Consider the following 23,404-nt stretch of genomic DNA (forward strand, 5'->3'; position numbering starts at 1 on the left):
TGTATTTCCTTTACTAATTATTAAAACATAAGTGCAAGGCTGGACAAAACAGCATAATTAATTTTTTTAATACTTTGTGGAACATCGAATTCCTGAGTCCCACCCCCCAAAATGTGAATGTGGCTGTGGCACTCACTTTCTTACTGATGCTGTGGGCCAAGTACAATACAATGAGTGATAGAAATAGCAAAACTATTTTTGATAAATACTTTTCCTTATCGAATAACGAACTCTATTTAGAAGAAACGTGAACAGTTATGGTGACATTCTAAGATAATTAAAAGAACTTCTTGGGTTTTCCATTACAAAGTATTTCAGCAAGGTTGGAGGAGGAGGAGATTTGTGTTTAATGTCCCGTTCACGAGGTCATTAGTGACGGAGCACAAGCTCGGATTACGGAAGGATGGGGAAGGAAATCGTCCGTGCCCTTTCAAAGGAACCATCCCGGCATTTGCCTGAAATGATCTGGGGAAATCACGGAAAACCTAAATCAGGATGGCCGGATGGGGGACTGAACTGTCATCCTCATGAATGCGAGTCCAGTGTGCCGACAACTGCGCCACCTCGCTCGGTCAGCAAGGTTACTTAGCAACCGAGCTAACATCTTTTCTTCATTCAGCCACAAATCGAAACATGTCTCATTTTTTCTTATGCAGCAATTCCATGCAACAAGCTTTAACTCCATCACAAATCATGCGACACGTAGCTCAAAACTTTCATTTCAGACACAACTCAGGAACCCACAAAACGACGAAACTATAGTGTATACTGGTATCGCCATGTCTACAGTCATATATGAAACCATTTTCATGCAACTCATTCCACGCAATGAGTGGCGCAACCCAATGTCGTTGTATAAACTATGCTTATCGCTTTTCAAACCATTCGCAGTATTTTCCCGCAACTTGTTAGAAATAGGTTTGTTTAAGCAGTTGCCAGAGAACGCCAGGTAACAGGCGTCACCACGCTTGCAAAGCTAGATGACGCAGGAAGCCCATATGTTCGTAGGTGTAAAACATTGAAAGATCTTACATTATGTCATAAAAGAAACAAGACATCAGAGGATACTCCAAGAGCATCAGAATTTCGTGAGCCATACTAAAATGCACAATTCGGCTTATAGTGCACATTCGCATGTCCAGATTCCCAATGCAGCTGGCCTTGACCTTATATTATGCTTTTCAGTGTGGTTTTTGGGATGTAAATTTTCTTGGAGTATCAGTACTGTATTATCTCATGTTTGGTTCTTTATTATGGCATAGTGCCATACATGCTAGAAGATGAAAATGTGCACCTGAAGTACAGTGAACAGTTGAAACTAGCCAATAGCGTGGAATCAAACACTTTCAAATAAATTGACTGCCTGAGCGGAAAAGATTAATAAAAGCCAAATTTCTTGAGCAAATCGACAAAACTAACTTCATCGTTCTTCAAGGCGATTATTGCTTGACTGTCAGAAAGGTGGAAGTAAAATAAGATCTGAAACTAATAACATTTAGGCCTCCATAATTATGTGAATGTATTTTAATTCTCTTGATAGCTCCCAGCCACAGAAATCCGTTTTGTTTTCATTTGACATGAGAGCAGAAAGCAAAAAGGAAACAGCAAAATCACTAAATGTAAACACGCATGGCGTCGAGACTACCACCTCCTCACTACAACCCAGACTGCACTGGGCATCTGCCTCGGATCTATGATATTTCCCCCAAGCGTTTAAGATAGGACACCAAACATTTAAAAAAAAATTAACTTTTAAAAAAATATTCATTTTGTACCGCACATCTTTCTGAAGAGTGTGATACATAAAACATATATATTCAAGGAAATGTAATACATGTTATTTGGTCTTTAGTGTGCCAAAGTGCAATGCCACACCTCTTCACACAGATTCTCCTATCACACATCACTGTATTTTTCTCTGTGGAATTCAAACATGCACATTTTGTAATGGACGTCATCAAACTAGATTCATGACAGTGGAAATTAAAATGTCCTGTGGTGCCTCTCCTGCTCACAGTCGGCCAGATTGACATCCTGCTGCTCTTTTTTTTTTTAAAAAAAATCTGGCAATTAGTACTGGATGGGATTATTTGTAGCTGGGACAAAAAGAACTCTCCAAAAAATTTGCACTCTTCATTCCCCATTAGCTAATAACGTGCAGTTTTGCGTGACATAAAATGAAATATAGGATACATAAAACCATAAAAACAAGTGACAAGCAAGACAGTACACATTTCTTTAATCCGTAGGACCTAGCATTTTGTTTCTCTCTAATCTTGCTACAGCTTTACATGGCGTACTTTCCTTTCTGCGAAAGACTCTGTAACCTCATCGAAGTTCGTCCAATGTTATGCCACATGAAAAATCAAAATGTCGTTGTCTAATACTGAAAAAGCTCTTAGTACAATTAGTACCCAAGACTGATGTGATTTCTCAATCTGATTACATCTATTTTGTCACTGTCTGCTAGATGAAACTAAATAGGCCTGTCTAATACTGCAGCAATTTCAACACACACCAAATAAATGAGACTGTTTTGGCACAAATGGTCATTTTTATAGCATGACAGAATATAATTCATGAAGTACCAATATGAAATGCCTATTAGGCCTACTAAAAGCAAAAAAGCTTTATGTTAGGAAATAGTTTCACACTTAATTCATACACTCCAGCTTCTCAAGCATGAGATCGAGAAGAAGAAGAAGAAGAAGAAGAAGAAGAAGTAGTAGTAGTAGTAGTAGTAAAACTAAAACTAAACTCCTGTCGAACAGGCCAGGAAGGCCCAACGAAACTAACCGGCCGCCGCGTCATCCTCAGCCCATAGGTGTCACTGGATGCGGATACGGAGGGCCATGTGGTCAGCACACCGCTCTCCCGGCCGTATGTCAGTTTCCGAGACCAGAGCCACTAATTCTCAGTCAAGTAGCTCCTCAGTTTGCCTCACAAGAGCTGAGTGCACCCCGCTTGCCAACAGCGCTGGGCAGACCGGATGGTCACCCATCCAAGTGCTAACCCAGCCCGACAGCGCTTAACCTCGGTGATCTGACGGGAACCCATGTTACCACTGCGGCAAAGTCATTGGCGTAGTAGTAGTAGTAGTACGAAATTTTTGTATAAATTTGGAATCATCATATTCTTCCATAATTTGTGTGATGTCTCCATTTCTTCTCCTTCCTCGTTCCCACAAACAATCTTGTCATCACTAATTCTGTAACTATTCCTGCTAGTTTCAAGACTCATTCTCTGGTTGACTTCACTAACGCTGCCACAATCACCGGTATATATATCCCACGTTTATTCTCTGGTTAGGCGTTATTATGCATTCGTACAAAGCGTTCCCCGCACTACTCCCAGAACTGAATTTTAGCAGCTGCTAGCCATGGACTGTACAACTGGCCATTACTAGTGTAGCGATCTCGCCAAAACTTTTCTGTCAAAATTTCATTTGCTTGGATACACCGAGAAGATAATACATAATTTTTCTTATCTGTTATGCCTATTTGTCATTTATTTCCACTCTGGTAGTCTGAATCTATAGATTTTGGTAGTAATTATAGCAAAGTTGATCATTCACAAACACAGTCAACCACATAACAAACAGCGATTGGCATTCACCTGTTCAGCTCTATTCCGCTCAAATCGTATAGCCCCGTCCTCTTTTGTCTGCAGGAAAATTTATTTCTAGATGTGATCGGGATTCCTCTTGCAGAGATATCACATACACTATGCACGCACTGAAAAATCAACTTATGATTCATTCAGAAATCAACTTAGAATGTGTTCAAAAATGTTAAACAATCAACAGGGACGCGTTTCAAAATTATATGAATAATCGATAGACCAAGTAAATGTCCACACAGTTTGAAGTCAATGAGAAGTTCATATTTGAAGTTCTCAAAAAGAAACAGAATCGGAATTTGAGGATATGTCAGAAGATGAACCTGAAAGAGACATCAGTGCTATCACAGAAAAAATTTGAAGTTTATCTACAAAAAACTCCAGTTTGCAAAAGGAAGTGACCTGAGAGCCAGACTGTATGGACTTGGAAACATAGAACCACATCACTCCTTGGTGGCATACTTTATACAGTGCCTTCCACCATCCAGCATATTTGACAGAAGGAGTAATAACACAAGACCAGTCCAGGTCTTTGAAGCCACAGACAGAAAGCTTCCAAATTAAATAGGTACCTGTAAGACTTGAGTTACCAGAATTTTTAAATTTTATATTTGGGTCCATCCATACCAAGTGGTCCAAGAAAAAAATAATTGGTTGCTTGACCATCTCAGAAAAAAATTATATTTGCTGGATGAATTCCCCAATGTTTAGTAGTCACAAAAATATTTTTTTTTTAATTTATTGTTTATTATTTTGAAAATACAGCCTTATTTGTTTCAGGCCGCATGTGTTTTTTCGTATTTGCAAGCATTTACATTTTTTACAATTATTCAGTAGTGGATTGTCCTAAGCCTTTCAGATAAAATGCGTTTAGTTCAACACACTCTGGGCTACAAATTAACATCATTATCACTTAGCTGAATGTATTCTTTAATATATTTTAATAGTTCAAAGTTATCAGCCACAAATTAAAAAAACTCAATTATTGAACAATAGTTTTCCAAAGAAAGATTAATTTCTCAGCTTTAATATTTTTTCTGCTATTACACTGTATAGTATAGTTAGTTTTTATGGAGTATCAATGGTGGGCAGCTTACACTTAACAAAAATACACTATTTTAAAATATGTTTTTTTTGTGGCCTGCAACATCTCTGTTGGGGGACCAGATAAAAATCTGAAAATTTCACAGTTAATAGACCTTTATATGACATCAAACTTCAGTATAAATTTCAATTTTGAGATTCAATTGGAAGTTATGGAAAAAAGATTACAAACACGAGTCAAACATACGTTTTTTAACATCTGCGATATCTGGTAGGCGAATCAAATAATGTATACCAATTGTGTAATGTAACACACCACATTACACTAGCTGATGATTATTTGTTGAAACAATGCTGTGGTTGTTGTTTCAGCAGGCTAACAATTGCATGTGCAAGCCTTACAAGTCTGATTGTTGTCTACTCACACTTATTTAGCAATAAATTCTTGAAGTGTGCAGTTGAAAAATGGTGTCTCAGTGTTCTGTTGGTTTTATTATTAATGAAGCATGTCAAAAAAGTGTGTATGGAATGTATCCTAAAGACATTACTTTAATAAAAGATTACAGTGAAGAAGAAAAAATGTTGTTTTACTTAATAGTTGGCCCAGACGTCAAATCAACATGCAAGTACCATGAAATGAAATTTCATCACTTTTTGGTCAGTCTTGCATGGACCCTTTTGAGAAACATATGAAACCTATAACAAAAGGCCTGCGAGAAATAACATTTGATCATTATTCTAAAAATTAAAGCCCTTTTGTCAATCTCATACCAAGAAAACCATTGTGTCCAACATGTTATTCTAAGATATTTGTAGGTGGTGGTGGTGGTGGTGGTGGTGGTTAGTGTTTAACGTCCCGTCGACAACGAGGTCATTAGAGACGGAGCGCAAGCTTGGGTTAGGGAAGGATTGGGAAGGAAATCGGCCATGCCCTTTCACAGGAACCATCCCGGCATTTACCTGAAACGATTTAGGGAAATCACGGAAAACCTAAATCAGGATGGCCGGAGACGGGATTGAACCGTCGTCCTCCCGAATGCGAGTCCAGTGTTAAGATATTTGTAATTCACAAGAGAAAGGATAGTGAAACCTCAGATACAGAATTTTGTGACTTATCAGCAACCATTAAAAAATTAGACACAGCTTGTGAAATCCTGGGTGCATCGCCTGCTGGTAAAATTAGAAAACTAAGTAACGATAAAAGACCAAGTGCCTTGAATACAAAAATTGAGGAAGTGGCAGCTAGTCAAAAAGAATTTGGAAGTTTCATTTCAAAATACAGTTTGTACTAAAACAGGTGGAAGTTCTAAAACTTCACCAAGCGAATATGCTGATTTGATAGAAAAACTAAAAACTAAATGCAGTACTTCAAGCAAAGAGGATAAGTGAAGATTATCAGTTTACTGCCGAATTATTGGAGTCAAGCAAAAGTTAGTGTTGAACATCTTGTTAAGCTAAAAAGGCAATTAGAAAAAGAACAGGGAATCTCACCAGCATTACAAAAGAAAAGTGCATGTAATTTGGTAGATGAAAACACAATCAATAAAGTTATTAAGTATTATGATGATGACAATAACAGCTGTTGGATGTCTGGCAAAAAAAAGATTGTTTTTCTGTGAAAGAAAATGGTTCTGAGATTCAAAGACAAAAAAGGTTAATATTGTGTAATTTAAATGAACTATTCACTGAAATTAAATAAGAAAATCAGACATTAAAATTGGAACATCTAACTTTTGTGAGTTCAGACCAAGATGGTGTTTTGTTGCAGGGGCATCTGGCACCCATAATGTATGTGTTTGTTTGTATCATCAGAACATAAAGTTGATGATAGATGGGGCCAATCTTAAGAGTTGACTATAAAGACCTTATGAAAGTTATGGTATGCAATACTGACAGTTACAGCTGTAGGATCAAGGGAAAATGTGAAGATTGTCCAGGCAAACAAGCCTTACTTAACATGTTTGAAGAATCAGAAGAAGACAATTTGATACCTGACAATATAAAATACAAACAATGGGTGACACAAGACAGAACTGAAATGGTGACAGCCATAAGATCAAGAGAAGAGTTGTTTGAAGTGTTGGTGGCTAACCTTGAAAATCGCAAGATGCATCATTTTATTGCCAAAGCTCAAAGTAAATTTTTGAAAGACAAAAAGCAAACCTTGAAAGCTGATGAATGCTTAGTTCATGCTGACTTTTCAGAAAATTATTCCTTTGTTGTACAAGATGAATTACAAGAGCACCACTGGGTAAACAAACAGGCCCCAGTTCATCCGTTTGTATTCTATTACAAAGATGAAGATAAACTAATGAGCCACAGCTTTTGTGTCATAAGTGACTACCTTGAACACAACACTACAGCAGTGCACATTTTTTAACTAAAATTAACAAACTACATTAAACAGCACTACCCTTCCATAAAAAAGTTACTTACTTTTCGGGTGGGGGCAGCAAGTTAATATAAAAACAAAAAAAGTTCTATTAATGTCTCCTTTCATAAAGGAGATTTTGGGTTTGATGTAAAATGGCACTTTTTCCCTTCATGCCATGGGAAGAATGCTTGTGATAGTGTCGGGGGTACAACAAAGCAAGCTGTCACAAAAGCAAGTCTGCAGTAGACCGATGACAATCATATCATAACACCTCAAGAAATGTTTGAATTCTGTAAAACACACATCATCAAAGGAATTAACTACGTTTTTTGTACAATGTGAGGAAATACAAGAAGTCTATGACAGTGTGTTGAAGGAAAGGTACAACACGTGTCAGAAGATTTAAGGCACTCTGATCTTTTCATTGTTTTGTAACCCATTCACACAACTTACTCAAGTGTAAGATCACATCAATTTCATCTGATAGTGAACTACATTAGTGTGGAAAACTTGTACAACTGGTTCTTCAAAATAAAGGCATAGTGGCTTGTGTTTACAATGAACAGTGGTGGACTGGCGAAGTTGATAATATTGACTGTCAAAACCAAGATGTACATGTTGTATTTTATCACCCTCCTGGACCAAGGCCATCTTTTACAAAAAATTGAGAACAATCAAGTTTGGATGCCACTTAAAAATGTACTAAGGAAGCTGTCTCCCATGGAATTTACAACTGTGACAGGGCGAACTTATAATCTAACACCCAAACTGAGTGAACAAATTTCTCAAATGTTCAGTGAGCGATGCACTAAAAACAAATAACAATAGAACAACATAATGTAACTAGTAGGCTTATTTTCAATATAAAAGTAAGTAATCATAGATACGATTAAATTATATACGGTAACTGATATATTTTATTCCATAAGCCTAGATGTCGCAAATGTTGAAAAATGTAGTTTTGACTCGTGTTTGTAATTTTTTTCCATAACTTCCAATTGAATCTCAAAGTTGAAATTTACACTGAAGTTTGATATCATAAAAGTCTATTAACTGTGAAATTTTCAGATTTTTATCCAGTCCCCCAACAAAGATATTGCAGGCCACAAAATGGAAAAATTTAAAAAATCCATATTTTAAAATAGTGTATTTTTTTTAGTGTACGCTGCTCACCATTAATACTCTATAAAAAGTAGCTGTAATATACAGTGTAACAGCAAAAAAAATATTAAAGCTGAAAAATCAATCTTTCTTTGAAAAACTACTGTTCAAAAATTGAGGGTTTTTTTTTTTTTTTTGTGGCTGATAACTTTGAACTATTGAAAATATATTAAAGAATACATTCAGCTAAGTGATAATGATGTTAATTTGTAGGCCAGAGTGTGTTGAACTAAACACATTTTATCTGAAAGGCTTAGGACAATCCACTATTGAATAATTGTAAAAAATGTAGATGCTTGCAAATACGTAAAAATGCATGCGGCCTGGAACAAACAAGGCCGCCATTTCAAAATAATAAACAATAAATTTTTTAAAAAATATAATTGTGACTACTAAACATTGGGGAATTCACCCAGCAAATACAAAATTTTCGTGAGATGGTCAAGCAACCAATTATTTTTTCTTGGACCACTTGGTATGGATTGACCCATTTGTTAAGAGTTTGAACCAGTGTTGCCCGGCATAGCGCAGCAACGCGACATGGTTTGGGCACGACCTTACCTCTCAATTATGTCCCATGAATGTTTGACTGGTTCATGTAGGGCAATTTGAGTGGCCCAATGATTCACTCAAATTGTCCAGAATGTTCTTCAAACCAATAGCAACGAACTGTGCCTGGTGACATGGCACATTGTTGTTTGGCGACATGAAGTCCATAAACGGCTCCAAATGATCTCCAAGTAGCTGAACATAGCCACTTTCAGTCAATGATCAGTTCAGATAAGCCAGAGCACCTGGTCCATTCCATGTAAACACAGCCCACATCATTCTGGAGCTTGCAAAGTGCCTTGTTGAACACTTGGTCCATGACTTTGTGGGATCTCCGCCACACTCAAACCTTATCATCAATCGGGATTCACCTGACCTGGTCACAGTTTTCCATCATCTAGGGTCCAACCTTCAACCATAAATATAATAGACTGGCCCTGACGTCATTTTCGTGGCTCCAACATCTCTGGGCTGAAGTCACGTGAATGTTGGCAAAACATGGTTGTTTTGTGTTGTGCTTATGGCTGTACTCAACGTTTTGTCAGGGGAAATGGCATTACATTTCACGTGTAAGTGTTTCTATGATAGTGCAGATGCGTTTATTGAAATCTGCTGAAGTGACTTTTATATGTTTTTTACGCTTGAAATAGAGTATCACGTAAATTAAAGTGTTGAAAGTGATGCCTGTAAAGTCAGACTCATATTACATTTTGGAAAGTATCTGTGATAATTCAGTTACAGAAGTAAGTATAATTGTTTCTCGTTCCTACTCATAGGTTCCCTATGGATGAAAACAAAAGGCAGCTTTGGATACAGGCCCTAAGTGTTTTGATAAGTTAGTTATTATTTACAATGTATATTTACAGTGTCTGTCATTTTTAAACCTACGCTCCAAAATTATTTTCTGAAACTTCAAAGTCTCACTTTCCACCTAAAATATAATTTTTTTTAAAAACTGACAGTTTAAACTTTTGTAAAAATAGTGGGAACTGAATCTTTGAAGTGCACCTAACATTGATACTCTAAAATGGACCTGCTCCTAAAGTCGACAATTTTGGCACCTATAGTTGACATAATTCCCATATTCCATTTTCTTTTATAAGTGACTAGAGCTCAAAACACGGCGAATCCAATGTTTTGACACGAGGCCACCCTTACTGTTTAAAAGAATTTTAACGACATTTTACTTTAATTGATAGTTTATAGTAATTTCGTCCCGCTGCCCACCAGAGTGGTGTTCGATGTATTTGTTAGATTTTATAAATGGTACTGTGAACAAATCCAGGTCAAATGTAGTTCTGGCATAATTTTTCACAAATAAAAAAGTAATTTTTGTTGGAGGCATTTGACAGTCAATTGAGAAATGTGGGAAAAATACGATACAAACATAGGATGGCAGAATGCTGATTTGAAATCCCGCCACGTTTTGCCAACAGTCATGTGGTTTATGTTGGAGCCACACCAGCCCTATAGCTTCTGCACAGCAAGGCCAGTCTACTAGTATCTACGGTTGAAGAGTCCAACCGATATGGTCATACCCCCAGGAGAAGCACTGTAGGCGATGTCATGCTGTTAGCAAAAGTACCCGGGTCAGTTGTCTGTTACCATAGCCCATTAATGCTAAATTTCACCAGACTGTCCTAAGGGATACATTGATTTCTGGAGGTATTTCAAGCAGTGTTGCTTGTCTGTTAGCACTGACATCGCTCAGCAAACACAGCCACTCTCGGTTGTTAAGTAAAGGCCATCAGCAACAGTGTTCTCCCTAGCGAGAGGCAGTGCCTGAAACTTGGTATTCTTAACACACTATTGACATTATGGATCTCAGAGCACTGAATTCCCAAATAATTTCCAAAATGGAATGTCCCATGAGTCTAGCTGTAACTAATATTCTGCACTCACGGTCTGTTAATTCCTGTTGTGCAGCCATAATGATGTCAGAAACCTTTTCACATGAATCAAATGAGTATAAATAAGAGCTCCACTGCCCTTTGACACCTTGTGTATGTGACACTGCAGCCATTTGTATATGTGCATATCACTATGCCATGACTTTTGTCACCTGAGTGTGTATAGTTTCAAATTTGCTATTCTTTCCAATAACGTAAAATTTTGTACTTCCTAAAAGATATATTTAGAATTTTTACCATTACCAATAAAAACGGTTAACTTCAAACTCAAACTCGTCAAATACTACAAAACTGAAAGATGATAGCTAACTATGCCTCTACATAAAGTTTTAACATCTGGGGAAGAAATATTACTCTAGAATATATAGCAGTCTATGTAATTTAATGACCTAAATGCCATAAGTTGCTGTCAGCGTAACATATTATTAATAATTATAATTACTTAGATCACTCACCTGCAATGGAATACCACTGCATTAGTTTGAATGTGTCGTGCTCTACGTAATTATGCATGCATTTTTAACGTTTACAAGATCTAAAAGACAGCAACTTGTCCTCCTTCCTGGGTTTTCACACTATGAAATGAGCATCTTATTTCTACCTTACCAGTGGCTACCTCGCATCTGACTCCTTCTTCTGCTTCTTCTCCTCTTCCTCTCCCCGCTCTCTCCCCTCCCTCCCCCCTCTCTCCACCCCCCCCCCCCTCTCTCTTCCCCCTCTCTCTCTTTCTCCTTTTAACAGAATTCAATTATACAAATGCCAGAAGCTGCCATAAAGTGAAACATACACTGTTTATGGACAAGTCATTGTCAGGAATCTTCAATTCACAGTCTGAGCCCTGTGTGTCTGTCACGTAAGGCACATAAATAATGTTTGAAAGAAAATATGTGAATCTATTGAATATACTAAAAGCAAACACTCCAATGGTTGTAACAGTGGGGAACATGATGACATTATTTAATAATATGGTAAATTAACATATATACAATAAACACGCTATGTAACATTTAACAAAATGAGACATGACAACTTGCACAACTTCACTTTACTTCCCAATGTCCTGAAAATGTTCTGTAGAAAATTTCACTAAATCCGTTATTAATTACAAAAGAACTTATGTGGTAATGATCAATCTTGACGTTCTTGCTCTACGAAATTTAAATTATAAAACGTTAAATAATGGGTACAAAATTTCTTCTCAGTGTAAGGCTTTAAACATATATTTGGAACAAAAATGTTATGTGCCAGTCTTTGAAGCAGGAAGAAATGAGTCTGAATTTGGTATGACTGACACTCAAATATGTCAGTTGTTAATTCAAAAATAATCTTCCAAGTCAAGTGCTGACTTCAGTAAACAAAAATTTAGGCTAAATGCCATCCTACTGTCAGAGGTGTGGTGTACTGGGTGGGATTAAGTGCTTTACAATAATTTATGACCTGCAGATGCCAAAGACTTCAGGATAAGGAACTTGGAGATGCAGATGGAATTTTTCGTATATGCATAGGCCTCCAACCAAACCAACTGCAATGAGTATTAGTTGATTAGCTTCTATCTTCACAGAAATGGTCAGCTCCTAGTACACACCACTCATGATTTTTCTGGGGCATATAAAACCTATATGTATTTAACTGCATGAGCAATCAAACTTCTGATGCACTTGGTAGGAATACACAAATTATGGGAATGAATAGGTGGATATGACTGTTTCACTTTGCACATAAATATTGTAATGAAATAAGAAAATTAATTATGCAATTTTACACAATAAAAAAAAACTTACTGTAATCACAACTGCAAATGCAATCCCCAACTTTGATTTGATGAGTTCAACTTTTCGCAAAGAAAAGTAGACATAAACAAAAATGGCTACCAAAGTGGCAATCAAAGGAGCAACAGCTCGAGCACTGAATTTTCCTGGGTAGTACACATGCAGCAAATCATTTTCATTTTTGTATGTCGTATCCAGATTTTGAACACCTCCTTGATGTAGTGGGTACAATCGCCGCAAACGCTGGTGGAGTCCATCAAGAAATCTGAAAGGGATAAAAATTTCAACAATATAATAATTGCTACTCACCATATAGCGGAGATGCAGAGTCACAGGTAGGTACAACAAAAAGACTGTCACAAAATAAGCTTTCACTCAACAAGGCCTTGGTCAAAAGCAGATCTCTCTCTCTCTCTCTCTCTCTCTCTCTCTCTCTCTCTCTCTCACACACACACACACACACACACACACACACGCAAACGCAAATCGCACATACAACTGCAGTCTCCGGCAGCTGAAGCCAACACACTCACTCTATCCTGGATTTTCCACTGCTCAGCAATATAATAGCTACTAGCATCAATCTCAAAACAGTGTAACTGAATGGACTTTTCACATTTTTCCCATAAAAGTGAAGACTGATAAGTAATATGAAACTGTCTTCCATAACAATCCAATCTCTAAAATATTTTTCTGAAGCACATAAAAAGAGGTATCAAGGCTTCGTCATAAAAAGGCACAACTGTGACACTCATTGACAGCACACACCAATTTCGTTCCACAGCTTTCAGAATCAAACACTTCAGTCGAACTAAATAAGAGGAACCAAATTGTGATGAGTTAGCAGACACACGTGAACCTACTATAACAACTGATAGTGAAAAAATACAATGTGACAAACAGGAGAAGAAAGTGCAATTAGAGAAAATGTGTGTGATAATCTGAAAGCAACACATTGGCAGTTATACTAGGAACACAGACTGTGATAAAAAAAAAGTACAAGAACATATGTGGCTTAAAATAAACAAACAAATCAATAAAAAGAAATAAAGGATACATATGTCAGATGCATGGAAGGGAGACTAAAGAAGAAGATGAATGTAGCAAAGAGTGAAGGTGAGCTTCAAGTATTTGTGATTTGTAAACTTACTAAGCCACAAAACTTGAAGGAGATGATAAGATAAATAAACTTGAAATTATTTTAACATTACAATGAGAAGTATAGCAGGACACCCAGCTATTACAAGAAAGACAGGACAGTCTATGCTCACTCTACATCTATGGACGCGTGTTTCCTTCTCCTTATTAATGAGAGGATTTCTATGTATTGCAAATCTGTGTGTGTCATGTACAAGGCAGACACTGAAAAATAATGTGGTTGTGATTTACTGTCACTATTCTATTTTCTTTTAGTTACATTTATATCAGTTCCAGTATATCAAACTAAAGAACAAAACTTGGAAAGCCTTCACAACTCTACAATCTATTAAATCTTGCACTGCTTTGCAATCCAGCATGAGAACCAATTGGTAATGCAAGGAAATAGAAGACACACTTTATAACAATGGATATTCCAGGGCCGAATCAACAAACAAAACTGATGAAAGATAACCAATCACCAACAAACAATGTATGGATGACGCATACACATAAGCAACAGATTAGAAAAATCAACAACTGCATCTGCAGCTACTGTTGTTAAGAAATGCTATCCCACATACATCTACACCTACATGGCAACTCTGCTAATCACACTTGAGTGCCTGGCAGAGGATTCACTGAACCACTTTCACAATAATTCTCTGTTATTAAACACTCGAAAAGTACACAGAAAAAACAACACCTTTATATTTTTGTGGGAGCTCTGCTTTCTTATTTTATTAAGATGATCATTTCTCCTTACGTTAGGATGGGGTCAACAAAACATTTTTGCATTCAGAGCAGAAAGTTGGTGACTAAAATTTTGTGAGAAGACCCAGCCGCGAAGAGAAACACCTTTGTTTTGATGATGTCCACCCCAAATCCTATATCATGTCTGTGGCACTCTCTCCCTTATTTCTCAATGACACAAAACACGCTGCCATTCTTTGAACTTTCTCAATGTATTTTGTTATCCTATCTGGTAAGGATCACACATTGAACAGCAGTACTCCAAAAAAGGACGGACAAGCATAGCGTAGCCAGTCTCTTTAGCAGATCTGTTGCTTCTGCTAAGTGTTCTGCTAATGGAACGCAGTCTTTGGTTCACCTACTCTGCAACATTTTCTATGTGTTCTTTCAAATTTAAATTGTTCATAATTGCAATTGCTACGTATTTAGTGTAATTTATGGCCTTTAGATTTGATGATTTATCATGTAATCAAAGTTTAACAGATTCAACAGCATCATCTGCAAGTAGCCTATGCCAGCTGCTCAGATTGTCTCCTAAATCATTTATATACATAAGGAACAATAGAAGACCTATAACACTGTCTTCGGGAATGCCAGAAATCACATCTGTTTTATTTGACAACTTTCCATCAATTGCAACAAACTGTGACCTCTGTGACAGAAAATCACAAATCCAGTCGCATAACTCAGATGATATTCCATATGCAAGCAACTTGATTACAAGCCGCTCCTGAGCTACAGTGTCAAAAGCCTTCTAGAAATATGAAATCAATTTGAAATTCTTTGTCGATAGCACTCAACACCTCATGCGATTAAAGAGCTAGTAGTGTTTCACAAGAACGGTGGTTTCTAAATTATTGTTGACTACATGTCAATAAACCATTCTCTTTGAGCTAATTCATAATGTTAAAACACAATATATATTCCAGAATCCTGCTGCATATCGACGTTAATGTTATGGGCTTTTAATTTAGTGGATTACTTCTATTATCTTTTTGAATATTGGTGTAACCTTTGCAACTTTCCAGTCTTTGGGAACAGATCTTTCATCAAGCGAGTGGTTGTATATGATTGTTAAGTGTGAAGCCTGTGAATCAGCATACTCCAAAAGGAACCGAACTGGTATAGAGTTGGACTGGAGGGCTCGCTTTTATTAAGTGATTTAAGTTACTTCACAACAACAACAACAACAACTACTACTACTACTACTACCATTACTACTAAAACAAACACACACACACACACACACACACACACACACACACAAACACACACACACACACTCTTTCTGGGTAGCTGAGTACGGTGGGAGAGGAACAAAGTGGTGGGAAAAACATTTACAGGATAAGGAAGTGTGCCTAGAAGGAAACAGAAAGAAAGAGATTCTTAGCGGCAATGGCAAAATGTGGTAACACAAGTTATGCGAAATCTTTATCTATCTTCCACTACTACACCTTACAGGTGTGATTACACAGGTGCATAGTCACCCACCACCTTCAACATACATTTCCTTTCAAATTAAAGGTCCCTCCAAAACATCATCTATTCTCAAAACACTTCTACACTTTTGTTACTCATTGACCTCAGTTGCCCTTTTCCTACCTCTCATCCTGACCCATTGTCTCCTTTAATGACACTGTATGCTACACACCACTCTCCTCCCACTTTTTGTTCCAGTCACTCAGCTTTGTGATTATCATAACTGATCCACAATTTGCCACTGCAGGCCTCCCTGTGTGTGTGTGTGTGTGTGTGTGTGTGTGTGTGTGTGTGTCACGTGATTGTCTTTCCTTTTTATTGTTTGAAACTAATGAGTCAGTACCTGTTATGCCTCGCAAAGCATTGGAAACAGCACAACAATACTCTGCTCCACTCTATATTCAACACGCAAATGTTAAAGAACAGACATGTAACAACAAATAAAGGACAACGCTTAACAAATAAATTACATGTTACTCTAACTCTGAAATTTCATAATGGCACACAGCAGCACACTTAAAATATTGATCGCAATTGGATAGTAATCTGTATGGGAACAACAAATAAGAAAATAAAGGAACACCAGGGGATGAGATTAATATTCAGGTATGCAAAAGTTGCTTACAAAAATACCAACTATAATGCAGCCTGGTATACATTATTGTGATGCTATTTCAAAAAGAAGCCTGCAGTACTCATATTCTTATACTGAGCCACAACTGACTTACAAAACTTACTCTTGACTGTGAACACGAAGAAATAGGGTGAGTGCATACTGCAGCACTCTCTGCCGACTTCGAAGTGGATACCTCTTAACGCCAGTGTCTTTCACGCAATGCCCCAGAAGAACTTCTGACAGACTCACCTTCCCATGCTGAACACCCTGTAACAATTTATTTCTGTTATTAACATCAAATAAACTTATTATTGTAATTTCTGAATTTCGTACTTGTCCAATTAGTTATTAGTGTAGCTTCACAAAAACTCTGAACAAATTTTATAAAAATGTATAGACAGTTCTACAAACAATCTACAATATTGTCATGCTCAGGTGAGTGACATGTAGTTCCTCACATATTTTACCTTAATTTAATATCAAACAAGGAAATGGGTTCTTGCAATAACATATCATCAACTCATAACAGTGGAATTTAAATCCTACAACATACTCCAAAAACCACAAAATAAATCTATGGTACTGTTCAGCCACTTTCATTTTCTTCCAACGTTAAAATGATTAAGAAGTTAACACATGTACCAGTGGATACAGATATTAAAGTGTTTGTATCCTGCAATTGCTTCATATTGAATAAGTTAAAGGTCATACAATAAGCAAAAAACCTAACAAACATTTTATGTAGAGTTTGCAAGAGAAAATGAAAAGAAATGATAAAGTAGAGATATAGTAAGAAACATAGCAGAGACAGATATCATTAGAGATTTAGAAAGATAAAAAAAGAAGCTATGATGCAATTACATAGTGGTTAAATATTGAAATATCTTATGGCATATACTGAGGTAAGTACAATTATTTTTCATCAAGAAATTCACTTGAAATCAAATCTATGTTTATCCTGTGTGAACATCAGACTCAACTCTAAAAATTAAGGTATATCTCAGCCAAAAGTTCATTTGGACGTTATAATGCTTTACTGGGTGTGATGGTAGTAGCGTTGGTTAGACTGTGAACTGATCCAGCCAGCCAGTTACAAGGAGATTACTGGTATAAAATGGAATCCAAATCACAGTGTATCTTGATATTCAGTGCATGTGCTGCACACGGCGAGAGGTGAAATGCATATTATATGCAGAACAAAAATCTTAATCTACCCATATATCAATAAATCTTGAAACATTTAAACTAGGTGCAAATTCATACAAACCCTATCCATCAAAGTGGTGTACTGGTGAACGAAATGGACATGTAAACTAATAAAGTTTTCTATCGTCACACATTTGGAGATAATACATGCATTAATAAGCTGTTGTTTTTCTATGCTGACAGTTATCACTTCTAGCTGAAACTGCAGCCCCTGTAATATGCAAGTATTACAATCTGATTTCTACAAATAAACAGGCTACACAACACAGCCCTATAAGCCATTCTCCAAGATTCTCTAGTGACACTGGTTTACAGACAAGTGTTATTGATGCTGACCAAAAGGTCAGATTTATAACAACCTACAAACAAATGATCACAGCACTGCCTCCCACATGAAGAAAGAATGTAATGTCTCTCACTTGTTTACATAGTATTTACCACTTACCACCATCAGAAGCAATGAGTGCTCACACCAAATGCAAAAAATAAGTCAATCAAGAATTTACAATTATATTTAAACACTCACACTGACAATGATCTTCAAAGCAGAGTGCCCTGAAACCAACTGAATACTCACTGGCAGTCAGAGTTGAGCAGAATGACCTTAAAACTCACCTGCTTTTGCTTGTGGATCCAACTTTATAAAAGTAGCAAAGATGACAGTTAAAAAGTCAGGAACTAGGGAAGAACAGGCTAGAAAAGCAAGCTGTATGGGACTGGTGACAGATAGCTTGGGCATAAAATACTAGTAGTGACAAAGGAGATGAGAAAGAAGAAGAAGAAGAAGAAGAAGGAAGGGCTTGTTTGGAAGGAGGAAACCATAAATGAAAATGGGTACATGATAGTCAGTTTCCAGAAGTAGAAAGTGTGCTGTTAAAGTGAATTAAGCAAGCTTGTGCTTCAAATATTCCAGTCAGTGATACTGTCATTTGTGGTAAAGAAAATGTATTTGACAAAAAGTTGGGACTCACAAAACATTCATCCAAAGGCTGGATCAAGAGGTGTAAGAATCAACATAATTTAGTGTATAAATGTGCTTGAAGTGAGGTCGGAACTGTAAACTTTAACACTTTTCAGTCATGGTAAAATAGTCTTCTATGAGTCACAGAAAGGTATAGTCCCAATGATGTTGCTAAGGCAGGTGAAAGAAGCTTATTTTTCACCCTCTGCCTGAAAAAACTCTGGAGTTAAGAGGAGAGAAATGCCACAGCAGAAAATTTAGTAAAGAGAGGCTAAGTGTTTCGTTGTGTTGTAATGAAAGTGGAATAGAAAAGGTGGTGCCACTAATAATTGGAAAGGTAAAGACTCCACAATTTTTTATAAATGTGTGGACAGTTCCACCTGCATGTAAATCTAATGTGAAAGCATGGGTAAAACAAACTATATTCAAATAGTACTTACATGCCTGGGATGTAAGGTTGGGTTTTAGAAATAGGAAAATCGTTCTGTTTACTGACCAGCATGCAGCACATCACCAAGATACATCGAATCTACATAATATGAAGTAATATAATAGAGGGAAACATTCCACGTGGGAATATGTGTGGATGGATATGTGTGTGTGCGCGAGTGTATACCCATCCTGTTTTCCCCCTAAGGTAAGTCCTTCCGCTCCCGGGATTGGAATGACTCCTTACCCTCTCCCTTAAAACCCACATCCTTTCGTCTTTCCCTCTCCTTCCCTCTTTCCTGATGAGGCAACAGTTTGTTGCGAAAGCTTGAATTTTGTGTGTATGTTTGTGTTTGTTTGTGTGTCTATCGACCTGCCAGCGCTTCCGTTTAATATAAAGTAATGTTTTTTTTCCTCCTAACTGTATCAGCTACCTTCAGCAACTTGGCAAAAACATTATAAAATTCCTGAAACAAAATACAGGAAGATTCTTGTACAAAATTGGATGGCATGTCTTCATACTATGATGAGAAACGTTACAATCTTGGACGCTGTGTATTACATAAGAAGTGCCCGAGATTCAGCGTAAGAAAGCACAATGTGAAACTGCTTCAAGAAGGCTGGCTTTCATCAGATACTTAAAAGACATTACACAAGAATTCCACCTGAGCAATGGAATTCCAGCTGAACAATGTCAGCAAATAATGGGGCCAGATGGAAACACTGACTGATTATCTTTGGTGAATATATTGAATGTGACAGAGGTTTTACTGTCTGTCAGTCTGTGACAATTCATGAAGTGTTACAGGAACAGATCGCAGAGAATCTGGAAGAAAGTGACAATGAGGATGAACCAGAACCTTTGCCGGTTCCTACAATATCAAAAGCTAATGAAGCAATAAAGCCAGTTTTGGTGGCTAGGCGGGAAGCTAATAGCACAGTTTATTAGCTGCAATGACATTTATATTCTTGCTTGTCAAAAATATTAGGCTGTTTATTTTCGAATATGTCGTGATTTTCATCATTTATGTGTGGGGCCCTTAAGATTTCACTGCTCTGCAGTACCGTTGATTTTCTAGGTTGGCTTACAGTGTTATCTGCAGTTGTACGATTTCTGTCAATTCAGCTGTAAGAAGCTGAGAGGACACCATATTGTTGTGATTCAGTATGTTTATATTGTTAGTGCCACACAAACTGTAGCAATCAACAATGGATGCAAATTACAATCAAGACACTGTTGAAAAACATGGATGTATAAGTTCGCAGTTCTCAAGTGGTTCATGCAGACAATACAACACTAATTTTAAGTTAATGATGATTCTGGAACCAGGAGGCATGAACAAGTGTGTAGCTGGAAGAAAATATGGTGTCACAGAAGTGACTGTTTCAGGTGGAATCAGATGAAGAATAAATTAAATAATGTCAGTTTTACCAGCCACATTTCAGGGAAGTGAAGCAGGGCAGTTTTCATTATTTGAAGCAGCAGGTTTTTCAGTATGTGCAAGAGAAGTGCGATTTCTTGAGAAATTATCTGAATGAAGCCATTGGAGATGAAGAAAAATTTTGAAGCTGCATGTGTTGTTGAATTCAAAGAAATTACTAGCCAGTGTGCAAGGATGATGAAGAGGACAGGGCTTACATTACAACTGGGAACTACGTTAGCAAGCAACTTCCCATGGCGTATCACAAAAAACTACTTGCGTATCAGCATCATATAATCAATCTTACGAAATGGCATAACTATTTGCTAGCTCATATGGACAACACTGTTCAGACACATTCTTTTTTGACATGACATCAAATGTTACTTTCAATGTTAAGGGCATTAAAAGTGTTCCTACATGGATTTCTGACAGAGAAAACACCAGAATAAAGGTATTGCTGGATGCACTAGCAGATGGAAGGAAACTGCCCCATTAAGTGAGTCTTCACAGGAATACAATACCAAAAGAAAAACAACCTGCAGGGTTTAACTTTAGATGCCAATAAAAGGGTTGATGACTAATGACTTTGTGATAAGATTGACTGCGGGCTGTTTAGAACAAAATACTAGGCTCTTTGCTTAACAGAGGGAAATACTGGTGCTGGATTCTTTCAGGTGACACCTCACACCCAGGAAGTTAAAGATCTAATAGCAAAAAACAACAAAGATATGATAACAATTTCTGCTAGCATGATCTCATTTCTTCAAGTAATGGATGTTGTTGTGATTAGACCTTTTAAGGTTCACCTATGTCAGCTTTACAGTGAGTTACTTCTTCAAAGAGACAATGCCCTCATTCCAGAGTGGAAATTAAAGAAACACTATGTTCAGTCAGTTGACCCCTAGTGAATCTATTATGGAAGGATTCAAAAAGTGCTACATATCCAGTGCTATGGATGGCTCCGAAGATGACAGACTACTATGAGAAAAGTGTCAGGAAAGAAGAAATGCCAGGAGGTTACAAATTAATCTAGTGGTACTAGTGATTAAGGAGGAGGTGGTAGTGATGATAATGATGATGATTATGATGATGATGATTAAAAATACCAATACCACAGAAGTAGCAAGAAAAATAGAAATCGAAAATAAAAATTAAGGTAAACCACTTATTTTTGATTATTTTATTTCTACGTATCTTATCAAAATGTAGCGAGTCAATAATTGGTATAGTTTAGAATAGATATAATGTTAACTTTTTACAGAGCTAATTTATAGCAATACAATGTTTGTAATTTTGATTAGCCAGAGTATTTTAAAAATAAAATTTTTCCAAGGAGCTTCTTAAAAAAAAAGGGGGGGGGGGAAGTCATCTTATATTCAGGATCATCTTATACTCAGGTAAATACGGTAAATCGAGAATGATGTAACATAATGATTCATGTCAGCAATACCATATAGTAGTACATAATATATACAGAATAATTACTTGGTATGTGAATACAGTCCTCAGTGGTGCAGGATCTTTAGCATAACGTCCTGGGTCATGATGCCAAAGGCCAGCAGGACTCAAAACTAGGCATCCAAACTCTGGCACCATTGATCGATGCTCTGACGCCAATGCCACAGCAGATTCCACGTGGAGGCAGACATCAGAAAGTGTCAATGAACTGTGGGTAGCAAAAAGTAATAAAATCATATTTAATTACTGTAGCCACAAAGTCTCCAACAAGAAAATTAAGTCATTCCTCCAATCCATAAAATTGCTTTTATTTCAATGAAGTATATAATGTTCAATATGATTGAGTCATTCGATACTTACAGCGGAATGGAACACAAAAACCTCATTTTTCACCAGTAAATATAATTTACACTGCAAAGTACCAGACTCTGTCATTCCATGTGAAGTGGTCTAGAGGTTGCCGCATGACCATCGTGGATTTTGATGAAATTTTGTATTAAGAACAGCACATGTCTCCATTTCACTTTGGTAAAGTTTCACCATCATCAATACAATACTTCCAGAGAATCAGTCATTTGCTCAGTCCCATAGCGCAACTATCAACAGTGCATCTGTGAGTTTTTGATGATGTTCAGACATAACATCTCTAGTAATATTTTTTTTTAAAGAAACAAAAATTGGTCATCTTGTACAACTTTTTGTGCTCTCTTAGTCAAAATAATAATAAAAATATTTCCTGAGCAATTTGGATATGGATAAGTTGAAGCAAAGTCAGCTGAAAAAAATAGATGCTCGAAGAAACGTGAAGTTTAGCTTTTTATATCTCCAGAAGTAATCGCAGGATACATCTGAAACTTTGCACGTATTAACTTACCAATACAAGGGCTTAGAATACACAATTTCATTCTCCTACTGCTTCCCAATAGTTTACAAATTGAGAACAAAGTTGATCAAGGTGTATACGTGGACAAGGGAAAAAAATTCCTGCATTTCTCCCGGATTTCCCAGTTAAAAATACACTTTCTCCCTGGTGGAAACATAGTTTTCCCTGTTAATTGAAAGTACATTTTCTCTCGGAACTGTATAGCTTATCAATCCTTTGAATGGTTATGGTTTTATACATGGCCGTAGAATTTCCCGGCGCTTTAGAAAACAAAACACCTTTTGGAAAGATGTTTGATCTGCAGTAACATGTACGCTGCATATTTTCGAATTACGAAAGTATAAATTCGAATTCCACCAAACACCGCATGTTACTTTCCGAAGCATTGAAATCGAGATTGCAATGCGTATTTGTAAGCCAGTCATAGCTCATGTCACGTGATCTCGCCAGCCGATGGCCGCGGATATTCAAAGCTTCGGACACGTGGTGTAGTCAGCCAATAGCAACATCACTGTTATGTAGCGCGAAAAGTTACAGGTTTAAATTAATATATATAATGTTGCTACAAGAAAAACAAAGCTTTCACATATAATATTGGTCTCAAATCACTAAATGTAAACACGGGTCACATGG

At 37.0% G+C, this 23,404-nt stretch overlaps 1 protein-coding gene across 1 annotated transcript in view; it reads right to left on the bottom strand.

Moving 5' to 3' along the window:
- Nucleotides 1–23,404, bottom strand: part of LOC124595100 (sterol regulatory element-binding protein cleavage-activating protein) — a 241,904-nt gene that overhangs the window by 171,548 nt on the left and 46,952 nt on the right. Inside the window, exons 5-7 of the mRNA XM_047133693.1 lie at nt 21,916–22,096; nt 16,532–16,677; nt 12,438–12,690 (exon numbers count right to left, since the gene is read on the bottom strand). Coding sequence (XP_046989649.1) covers nt 12,438–12,690; nt 16,532–16,677; nt 21,916–22,096 — 580 coding nt within the window. The remainder of the gene's footprint in view (nt 1–12,437; nt 12,691–16,531; nt 16,678–21,915; nt 22,097–23,404) is intronic.

The sequence above is a fragment of the Schistocerca americana genome, chromosome 2 (assembly GCF_021461395.2).
Source record: "Schistocerca americana isolate TAMUIC-IGC-003095 chromosome 2, iqSchAmer2.1, whole genome shotgun sequence".
Taxonomy (NCBI): Eukaryota; Metazoa; Arthropoda; class Insecta; order Orthoptera; family Acrididae; genus Schistocerca; species Schistocerca americana.